At 47.8% G+C, this 11,810-nt stretch overlaps 1 protein-coding gene across 1 annotated transcript; it reads left to right on the top strand.

Moving 5' to 3' along the window:
- The first annotated feature begins 317 nt into the window (after positions 1-317).
- Positions 318-11,043, top strand: SLC25A17 (solute carrier family 25 member 17). Its single transcript, XM_078862960.1, has 9 exons — positions 318-565; positions 2,479-2,539; positions 2,757-2,823; positions 3,281-3,435; positions 5,080-5,196; positions 6,232-6,377; positions 6,766-6,861; positions 8,071-8,153; positions 8,387-11,043. Exons 1-9 carry the CDS (start codon positions 497-499, stop codon positions 8,532-8,534), a joined length of 942 nt encoding a protein of 313 aa, XP_078719086.1. The 5' UTR covers positions 318-496; the 3' UTR covers positions 8,535-11,043.
- Positions 11,044-11,810: the final 767 nt, after the last annotated feature.

Genomic DNA, 11,810 nt, shown 5'->3' with positions numbered 1-11,810 from the left:
CTGTGCCATCTAGGTGCACAGGGGGTCACGGCTCAGACCCAGCAGGTGCCATGGGTTGGCCGACTGACTGATGCACCAGCGAGCAGTGCCCCCTGTCGTCGCTGTCACGAAGACCTCGCACCGCCCCCCCGAGCGAGGCATGTCGAGTCGGCTACGCACCACAACCCCCACCACTCATCCCACCACTCACCCCCCCACCACCACTCACACCTCACCCCCACCACTCACCCACCACCACTCACCCCATCACTCACCCCCCACCACTAATCCCACCACTCACACCACCACCACTCACCGCCACCACCACTCACATCCCACCACCACCCCACTACTCACTCACCACCACCACCCACACCCCACCACCGCGTGTTGTAGGCGGCCGCGGCGTGAGCGGCCTTCGAGACCCCCCCCCCCCCCAGAGGGAGGGAGGCGCGGGGCCGCTCGGGGCCGCCGAGGAAGTTGGCGACGCAGGGCCGGGAGGGACCCTCACTGAGCGATGGCCTCCGCAAGCATCGCCGCCGTCTTCTCGTACGACAACCTCGTCCATGCGCTGGCGGGGGCGTCGGTGAGTAGTGGGGACAGCAGCTCCAACCTGCCGCTGCTTCCTCCTCCTCCTCGTGCTCGCAAACAATCCACTGCTGGATCGAAGACTCGGGCCCGCGCGCTGTCGTGATGATGGGGGGGGGGTGACCGCTCTGGTTCGACTGCGCGGTCTGGTTAGTGAGTGTGTGTATGTGTGTGCTGTATGTGTGTATGTGTGTTGTATGTGTCTTGTATGTGTGTTGTATGCGTGTGTATGTATGTATGTATATGTATGTGTCTATGTATGTATGGATGTTTATGTATGTGTGTTGTATGTGTGTGTATGTGTGTGTATGTATGTGTTATATGTGTGTCTGTGTATGTGTTGTATGTGTGCGTGTTGTATGTGTCTTTGTATGTGTGAATGAGTAAGTATGTATGTGTGTTGTATATATGTGTATGAGTGTGTATGTATGTACGTGTATGTGTGTGTATGTATGTGTCTATGTATGTATGGATGTTTATGTATGTGTGTTGTATGGGTGTGTGTATGTGTGTGTATGTATGTGTATGAGTGTGTATGTGTGTGTGTTGCTGTATATTTGGAGTCTGCGTGTCTCTCTCATCATCATCACGGTGGCTAGGAGATGTTAACTACCTCGCCTGGTATACAGGTCGTGGGCTCGATCCCGACCCTGACGCCTGCTGTATATTTGGAGTCTGTGTGTCTCTCTCATCATCATCACGGTGGCTAGGAGATGTTAACTACCTCGCCTGGTATACAGGAGGTCGTGGGCTCGACGCTGACACCTGCCGCTGTACATTTGGAGTTTGTGTATCTTTCTCTCTCATCACCATCACGGTGGCTAGGAGATGTTAACTACCTCGCCTGGTATGCAGGAGGTCGTGGGCTCGATCCCGACCCTGACGCCTGCTGCTGCTGTATATTGGGAGTTTGCGTGTCTCTCTCTCCCCGTGGTCGCGTGGACTTTTCTCCGGGTCCTCCGCTTTTTTTCAGAGTCAACGTCACGCGTTTAGAGTATTTGGCTGCTATAATTTTTTGTCCACGATAAGCCACTTCATGGGGCTCTCATTTGTGAGAGCCAGGTCGCTTCTAGAAAAGATCTACGTGCCTCAGTGGTTGGCCTTACCTGGTAAAATCAAAAAATAGTTTCACAATTTAACTTCTCAGTTTAACACGCAGGCTTTAGCGACCAATATCCATAACACAGGTTTTTTTTGGGGTTATATCGCGTAAATATAAATGTGTCATTAAACCCGCCACCACCCGTCAGAGCCAATTAGTAAGGTTTGTCACGTAAACAGAACATGCCAATTCGTTACTAGTGAAGAGGAGCCTTGAGATGGTTAGGCAGGATCTTTATTTACAAGGCAACTCACACCGTTACTTCCTCATCATCGAAAACCAACCTACAAATCCTCCAAATCATCTCCCTTTATACAGCCCGTCTCACCCCCTTCTTCGGGTTCTTTCCCCCTTGGCAATCCTTCGCGAATGTTCCCCACTCTGTTGGATTTTCTGTTTGCACATAGTCACTTTAAGATGTTTTCTTGTTCATGTTTTTGTTTGTTGCGGTTGCACCCGATTCAAGAGCCGAATGGCTCACAGGGCTGTACCTAATAAATGAACTTTGAACTCTGTTAATCCTCCTGGGGACAATCCAATCGGAGTGTCCTCCACCCAACAATCGGATAGCGCGTTGTACGCGGCAGCGCTCCCGTGACCCTTAACCCTGGGTTGTGTGGTGTTTGTGTGCGAGGATGTCCCGAACATCCCCTACATTGGTACAGCGCACCGGTGTGTTAGAGCAAATCCAGATTGTAAATGTTGTGGATTTGCTCGCCAACACACCAGTGTGCTGTACTATGGAGTTGAACTTGTGCTGTGCTAATCAGATTCAATGTGACCCCCCCCCCACCGCTTTCCGCTCGCAGGGCAGTGTCACAGCAATGACCGTGTTCTTTCCACTGGACACGGCCAGACTTCGCCTGCAGGGTCAGTTCTTTCGCACGGTGGCAACCTGAAAATAAAAACCCCGCCAGGTCTGCTCGCTCGCTCACGCTACGATCGGCGGCTTCGCTGGGCGCCGTCTCTCACAGCGGTGTCGGACTTTGTGCGTCGCGAACAAAAAAAAATGTCATCACGCCGCCCAAGCTCTTGTTTGCGTGCCCAACGCGTGGCTGTTCGGCCATTGTTTGTTTATTGTTTTCAGTTGACGAGAAGAGAAAATCAAGGTCCACCCCAACTATCCTGAAAGAGATAGTGCGGGAGGAGGGCTTGTGAGTACATGCGCTCACAGATGTATTCAGATCGTCCTTAAACATTGCCACTTTAGCTTGCTCGGTTGGCGCGTAGAATTACGTTAAGGTTTTGTTTTCATCGCTTCTCAAAATGTGAATTAATGTCCCTAATTACAGCCCACATTACAGAGTACATCGTCGTCATGTTCGGAGCTGACGTGGCAAGAATTTCTGTTGGTTTATCTTGCCCTTAACCTTCATGGAGATTATTAACAACAACCTTGTTTGCAGTAGACAATTCTGGTTTCTTAATTGGAATTATCACCCAATTAGCACCAATACCAGGGTGTTACAGATGCAGGCAAAAATATAATTTGCGTGATATATTGTGTGAAGTTAAAAATACAAACTGACTGCTGGTATTGTGATTATGTTGTCCCTGTGGTCTGAAATTGTTGTCGTTCTTGTTGTTGTTGTTGTTTTGTATCTGTATTAGACAAGCCGTGTACCGGGGGTGGTTTCCTGTCATCAGCAGTCTCTGCTGCTCAAACTTCGTTTACTTCTACACCTTCAACAGCCTCAAGACCTTGTGGCTTGACCAGAGAAACAATTCCAGCCCAGGAAAGGACATGCTCATGGGATTCCTCTCTGGTGGGTAGAGGTGCTTTGAACCTCTTTCTGTCTTCATCATCGTGGTTGTCAATCCGCGGCTGGTTGAATTCCCCCACACCTCACGGTTCTACGATGTAACGATCGCCACATTGTACCCGCACGAAAGCGGATTTCATCTCTTCGGCAGATGCCCTCTTGGAATTGTTCAATTCTTGCCGATAGGCCGTCACGCCTTCGAGCGATGTGTCCTGCCAAAGCCCAGTTATGTTTCTTAACCATTTACACCTCGCGGTGGCGAGATGTTAACTGCCTTGCCTGGTATACAGGAGGTCGTGGGTTCAATCCCAACCCTGATGCCTGCTGTATATTTAGAGTTGCACGTTCTCCCCATGGTCGCGTGGATTTTTCTCCAGGTCCTCCGGTTTTTCCCTCCACAGAAACGTGCGTTTTAGAGTATTTGGCTGCTATAAGCCACTTCGTTGAGCTATCATTTGTGGCCAAGTCACTTCTCAAAAATAGCTTTATAGCTCAGTGGGCCTCATCTGGAAAAAAAATAGTTAACGAGTTAAATGATGTCTTTAATCTGCATACGTTCTCTAATCCATGCATTAGGGGACATCCATTTAGTACGTACGCAAAAATCTGTCAACTTGACCCCTCCACCCCTCCCTGTACGCACGCATACTTTTTACACCCCCCCCCTGACCTGCGTACGCTTGACGCACCCCTCCCCCCCCGAATCCTATAGAACAGCCGATATTTAATCCACGCAGAAACGATCAAGGATGAATAATATTGACGTGTTTAAGCAAACAGACTATCTAACTCATTTGAAGGCCAATGCAGACAAATTATTATCGATGCTTCACCCCCCCCCCCCCGTTTCCTATGCGTACATTGTCAGTAGACCCCCCATACGCAAGCGTACGGATTTGGGTGAAAGACCACCTCCATGCGTACGTACTAAATGGATGGCCCCTCATTGTTTTTACGTGTCAATGTAATTCCCAGTACACAAATTTCTCCGTACGTCCATTGCACACTTTTCAAGATTCCGTGTCTTTCACCAATGACCAAATTCATTAACCATATGTCGAAACAAAGTTTCTGTAATAATCATTATTTGTGTTCGCTTACTGAACTTGAACTCGTGCTGTAGAAAATTTCTATGACATGTACCCCCAAGCGTGTACGCCGAATGCCCTGTACACATCAAGGAAACATCAACGGGGGTTCTTTATACAGCCGGTCTCTCTGGTTTATTATGGTCTGATTTACCACGATCCACATTCACCACGTTTATATAACTTGATTTACGACGCAACTTCGGGCACGACTCCCGAATGCATTTGTAACGGAGTCGGTCTGGTTTCCAGACGTGACTTGGCTTGGAGCTTTTGTAATTCTCGAGTGACTTTGTGGATCGTTGACCTACGAAACCCGGTTAAATACGGCCGATAAAAGGAAAAACACATCGGCAAGTGATGTTTCTACCATTTGCACATATGTATGTTGAACTTCTTTCTCGCCGTACGTAGCCCGCCGTGTTAATTACGACGATCCGATTTGCAACGACAGGGTTTCCAGCAATGCGTTGTGACGTCGTTAAAGCGATCGTGGATCACCGCCTGTATTTGGCGATGAAGAATCTCTGTGTGTGCGTGTGCCTTTTCTATCGTGCAGGCGCTGTGAACGTGTTGCTGACGACACCCATGTGGGTGGTGAACACCAGGTTAAAGCTGCAGGGAGCAAAATTCCGGAACGAGCGCATTGAGCAGACCAATTACAAGGGAATGTTTGGTAAGAAATCACGATTTGTCTACATTGAAAACTTACTTCTTTAGAACTGATATTTTGTGTTTAGTTTGGTGTCCTTCCCCCGCACCTCCGATTAGCACGGTTGGCTACGTAGGGTGTGAAAGAAGCTCAACATACATACATTAGAAAAATGTTCCTTGATGATAACTTCACAGAACTACTTCTGAGGTCGATTGAATGAGGCTACTTATTGAAAATACAATCGCACCTCAGAGCTGGTACTGTACTGAGGTTTAATTTTGGCTCGTGTCCTGCTTTTGCCTAAAAAGAAACCCAACGTTTGCCAGGGCACTTCCTGCATTCGTAAACGATTGAGTAAAAAATAAAAATAGATTCAACACAGGCTTAAGAATATATTTAACAAGTAATTCCCCCCCCCCTTAAACGTGGCTCTGTAGTGCAATGAAGTCCAGTGGCATGAACATTGCCGGTCCTTACAATGTGCCGGGGAATACTGCCGCGGCGTCATGGTTAGCACATCGGCCTTCAACTAAATTAAAAGTTTTTTTATTTTCCCAATTAAGGCCTCGCTGAGCTATATCGCTATTTTTCAGAAGCGACCTGGCTGTCACAAATGAGAGCCCAACCAAGTGGCTTATCACGTGGAAAGTTATAGCAGGCAAATACACGTGTTGATTATAAATGCGGAGGGAAAAACCGTAGAGAAATCCACGCGACCATGGGGAGAGAGAGAGAGACGCGCAAACTCCAAATACACAGCAGGCGTCATGGTCGGCATCGAAACCACGACCTCCTGCAAACCAGACGAGGGAGTTAACATCTCCTAGCCACCGCGGCGCCCCTATTGGTGGGATGATGGAGGGAGCTCAACCGGCCGGATTGGCAGCAGCGTCTGCTCCGGTGCATCGCTTTTAGTAAGCATCTCCTAGCCACCGCGGACCCTGCAATTCGGAGGGCCGCCGGTTCGTTGTCGTCATTGTGTGGCTGGCGTAAAAAAAGAGCAATTGCAGGGCTGCGCCTTTACTTGGACCGCGTGCTGTGGCGCTTCCTTTTCAGATGCCTTCAGGCAGATCATAGAGAAGGAGGGCGTGAGGGCCCTGTGGAACGGCACGCTGCCCTCCCTGGTCCTCGCCTTCAACCCTGCCATCCAGTTCATGGTTTACGAAGGCCTCAAGAGGCAAGCCGCCTCTGGCAAAATGAAGGTCACTGCATGCAATGATAATAACGACGTAGTAACTGCAAACCAAAAGTAACCTTTTTGTTGTTTAGCGCATACGTTTTTATTTAAAACCGCGGTTCTACAATGCGTTTTCAGGTCATACCGCGCGTTCGGCGCGGTGTCCGACGTTTCGCTGCACGTGCCGAAAGCTTCCTCAGGAACTGAACTGTTGGACATCGTGCCGAACAATCCGCGGTGCGACACAGAGAGCCGTGCGGCAAAACCGCGAAAAACTACGCAGCAGCAACATTACCCGTTTCACAATGCGCGGTGTCATGTATCGTCACGCTCACACTCGCTGTCCTGCGTGGGTTACGACTGCAGACATTTGCAATGTTGTCTCCGACCTTAAGCTGCCCCTTTGGTTGCAGCTGAATGCAATGGACATCTTCATCATCGGAGCCATCGCCAAGGCGATCGCCACCACCGCAACGTTCCCGCTTCAGACGGTGCAGTCCATACTCCGGGTACGGCAGCTCTGTGGCAAACCCTCTGCACCATGTGGTCATCACGTAGAGCAAGACTCGTGTAGACTTGCGTTCAGTTGAGATATAACGTGCGTACATACGCACAAGGAAAGTCCTCGCTTAACGCGTGGTGTTCACACGAGAACTCGTTTTTTCTATAACGTGGTTCTTCCATGAGGGAACACTTTTCACACAACGCGAAACGTGCACCGTTATAACGCAATTTCTGAGTGGTCAATGGCGAACTACTTTCTAGAGTTGCGTGGCTTAGCGGTGCGATACAGTAAGCGGAATCATACAGTAACGCGGCGGCGTGCCCTCGGTTATTTGTTCCGCTACCTCATTGCATGCGCGTAGCAGTACATCGTATCTCGCCAAAATTTACCATTACAATGTTAAATTTCGATTTAAAGCTTTCGTGACTGCAGGGATTCATCTTCTTGGTTCTTTCGGTAAAGTCACGTAGAAGGGAAGTAATAAAATAATAAAAATAAAACATAATAAAATAATTCTCACGACGTTTCGGCCACAACGCAAGCAGCCGTCCTCAGGTGAAACCAGGTCTGTCGAGGCGACAGACCTGTCGAGGCGACAGACCTGGTTTCACCTGAGGACGGCTGCTTGCGTTGTGGCCGAAACGTCGTGAGAATTATTTTATGTTTTATTTTTATTATTTTATTACTTCCCTTCTACGTGACTTTACCGAAAGAACCAAGAAGACATTACAATGTTTTTTGGGGAAATCGTTTTCGCTTTATGCGTTTTTCACTTCACGCGGCATTTTTCAGGAACGCACCTACTACCCCGTTAGACGAAGACTACTGTACGTTAATCCCACCTCCGATTAGCACGGCTGGCTACGTACGGTGCATAAGAAGTTCTACACACATAAATTAAACTACAATTATTTTACACGTTGGGAATACAAATATCAACGTTTCATCTCACAGCCAGCTGGACTTAAGGAAAACTTCCTGTGTGGAATTCATAACGTGCATTGTGCGGGCTCTTCAAATACCGAGTTGTTTTTTTTTACCGAATTACAAAAAATCTGGCCCTTTTTGTCACCTTGCTTGTCGACCCCCATGAGCTTGACAAACCGTGGGAAAGGAACGGAAGTGGAGTTGGGAAAAACCTGACTCTTGAGTAAGAGATGTCGGGCATGATTGAGACTTGACTGACTTGAACGTGCCTGACTTGATGTCTCAGTTTGGACAGTATGAAAGTGGGAGCAGTTCGGGGGTGTTGGGAAGCCTGAAGAACATCCTGCTTCTCATCAGCCAGAGGGTCAGGTGAGGTGTCCACCACACAAAGTGTTCAAAACATGAGTAATCGCAACCATGTAAATACTCGTATGAAGGTGCTTATTCCACAACTGCCTATTGTTTTGTATCTACTAGCTTGCAAAAGCTAGTTTGCAAACAACAACAAAAACTCATTGTATATCGCAATGTCTTTTGCTCCAGTGTCTTAGTCCAATGGTGCAATCCATTTATATGACCGTGTTTGCCTTCCCACAATCTAGAAAGCAAGGTGTGGCTGGCCTCTACAAAGGATTGGAAGCCAAGCTGCTGCAAACTGTGCTGACCGCAGCACTGATGTTTGTCCTTTACGAGAAGATTGCTGCCCTGACCTTCCGCATTATGGGCCTCAATTCACAAGCCACACGCTGACATTCCTTCGACCTGTGCCCTCCTCCTGTCGTCGTCGTCATCATCATCATCATCGTCACGCACATCGAGGGAAACAGCAGCAGCATGTTAACTACCTCGCCTGGTATACAGGGTTCGATCCCAACCATGGCGTCTGCTGTATAATTGGAGTTTGCACGTTCTCCATGTGGTCGTGTGGATTCTCCTCTCCACATTTATAATCAACATCACCCTTTTAGAGTATTTGGCTGCCATAAATTTTCACGTGATGATAAGCCACTTCGTTGAGCTGTCATTTGTGGCTAGGATGCGTCTAAAACAGAGCTACGTAGCTCAGTGGGCCTCTAGTTTCAGTAAAATAACGGCATACATTCCTATTGACTTGTGAATGTTCACAACTTCAGTAGTAGACTTGATTATCCACGTGCGGTTAATCTGATTTGCGGATTAATCGCGCGCCTGAGATTTTAACAAATTAATAACTCGTGGATTTTCCCTTCCGCCCGTATTAATAATAAAAAAATAGTTATTGTTATTCTTTGAAATGTTTATGACAAGTTAGGTGCTTAAACCAAACAAATATGCACTCTGGTTAATCAGAAATCCACGTGATCGCCTCAACAGTACAGTAGTTGCAATATCTTTACAATGGTGGGCGGAGTTTGATGTTGATTGGCGTGGCGCTGCTGCTGTCCACTTAGTGGGCCGAGTCTTCTGCGCCGGGAGCAGGAAAGTGTTGTCACTGCACACTCATCGATCGGTCGATTCTACATTGAAAGAGCAAGCATCAAAATCTGTCAATTGTGCTTCATCTTGAGTGATTTATCTGATCATTTATTTTGTGAGTTTTAATTTATACCTATATCAGTGGTTTTTTGGCATAGACATCCGCTGCAAATGGTTATATGTTTGGATTATCCGTGATTTTGAATTATCCGCGGCCGTCCTCCCCATCATTAGCGCGGATAATCGAGTCAACCGCACTTAAATATACTTCTAAATCGCTGTTACTGAGCACAGTTGCCCGAAGGCCCAACACACCAAGTGGCCATAAACAAAGAGCACTATTGAAGGTATAGATAAAGAGTGAATACATTTCTTGAATTTGCTTGGGTTATAAGAACTTGAGGGGCGGGGGGGGGGGGAAGACAATGGGTTAGAATTCCAAACTGGATCGGTGCAAAGAACGAATCAAGAACAGAAGTGGTTTCACCGGTGTGCTGGCTGGACAAGGTGTGTTCTCAGCGTGGGTGGAAACAAATCAAAGAGTGAATTTCACGGGAACGCCAACAATGGTACTAGCCATAGAAGACTGACCACCAGTCAAACTAATTGCTTGAAAATAAATCTTAACGGCTTCGATCAACCTGACCCAAACGGTTTTACCGTATAGGTGTACATGATATTGTCCTACATTGATATATAGCAGACTGTAACATTTATCAAGCTTAGTGAAGGGTTTTTTGGCGTTGCTGATCTGTAACCTAAAACTTGGAGACTAAAACAAAAATCTAGATGCTTACAAAGGAGGTAGCTGCACACCAGTCTACAGCATAATGCTATTTGAACACTGGACATACGTTAGTGTGGATGAAGTTGTTAGTAAAAGTTTGAATAGCCTAGCGGTTAGCACATTTGCCTTTGGGCCAGTGTGTACAAAGTCTGGAGTGAAGTTCCTTTGCCCTCCTAATCCCTGTGGGGAGTCGTGAAAGCACGCTCGTGCATAAACCATTCCTGCGGAGGGAGCTGGTAGGAACGTTGGGTTGCTCGGTCAATGGCCAGGGTCAACGGCGGCGTAGTGTATTCTGCAAATATGGCCGACTGTGAGGGCGGGCACAAGGCGGCGTGAGTAGGTTAAACGTTGAGTTTTATAAGGGCTCTACGGGGTGACCAGCCCCTCCCCAGCCAGCCCCTCCCCACCCAGCCCCACCCCTCCAATTTTTGGATGCACGACGGACGGACAGAATAATCCCCTGTGGGCTGGTGTAACCTGGAGGTTCCTACCAGTATCAAGGGAATTGTCTGCAGGTGAAAGTACACTGTGTTCCAGTGTCACAGTCCCAAGTTGATTCGGCAACACCTATTAGGGACCTTTGTCAACATGCTGCTGGCCAATGCGGGTTCGTGAAGTTGATCTCGCTCGCTGCTAGAGAGAGAGCTGTGGACATCAATTAAACTCGGGTCGACAGGTTGAGGTCGCAGTTTCGCTAACCGCTGCGCCACCACTCCCACGACAGCCCGAGTTTGCAACTTGAAAAGTATCACGTAATGCAAAATGTATTGGCCCACCAAAGCTCTTTCGACAGAGATAATAAATTAAGAATATCAATAAATACATTAAAATTTAATTGGCTCAATTATTTGAAGTGCTACGGCAGGAAAGTAAACTTGGCAAACAGGCCGAGGTGCATTTATAGGGTCATGAATTTTACATTCCATTTCATATTTATAACATTTTGATTTTGTTGAAATATTAATTGGGCTGCCGTGCCATTTAACCAAGCGTTTTCCGAATAAACAAATTAACAGGTTGCGACTTGATTCTCGTTCATGTCATCCACGCACATGTCGCGTTACATATCTGCAGTACTCTCTACACCAGCAGGCCAGTTCGCACGCCTCATTCATGAAGGGGACATTCAAGACAAAGCCACAGGATGTGTGTGACCTTGCAACACCAACTCTGCACCGTGCAGTCAACAACTGCAGTCAGCGCACCTTCAACAGGAGGAAGTATACTCTTAGGTTTTTCGGTAAAGTCACGTAGGTAAAAAATAATAGAAATAAAATAATAAATCACGACGTTTCGGAGGCAACACAAGTCTCCGTCATCAGGTGGGACCGTCACAGCTAGATTTACGGTCTCAAGTGAGGCAAAATTCCAAGAGACAAGCTCTTAAATACAAGTTTAAAGGGGGAGAGGCTTATCTGAATGTGGAAGCCAATGAGTTGAACGTGTTGGGGGGGTGGACGGGGCTAAAAGAGAACAGTTGGTGCATCTTGTTGATGTTTTACCCGATGTTGGTCTAGACAGGAGGATTATCTAAATGTGACCATCAATCTCGTGAAGCCCTCTCGCCGTGGCTAGCAGAGACATCGGCACGGAGCTCCTCCTGAACGTCGCATTGATGTTTGCCATTCTGCGAAAGAACAAGACGACAGTGCCTTGTGGCTGTACGAGGTCGACTACCTCGCCTGGTGCACAGGAGGTCGTGGGTTCGAGCTCGACCCTGACGTTAGCTGCTGCTGCTGCTGCTATTTGGAGTTTTCGTGTCTCTCTCTCTCCCCGTTGTGCTC

The sequence above is a fragment of the Lampetra fluviatilis genome, chromosome 1, assembly GCF_964198595.1.
Source record: "Lampetra fluviatilis chromosome 1, kcLamFluv1.1, whole genome shotgun sequence".
NCBI classification, from domain to species: domain Eukaryota; kingdom Metazoa; phylum Chordata; class Hyperoartia; order Petromyzontiformes; family Petromyzontidae; genus Lampetra; species Lampetra fluviatilis.
Note: the sequence above shows the minus strand (reverse complement) of the source record. Positions and strands in the feature narration are given on the sequence as shown.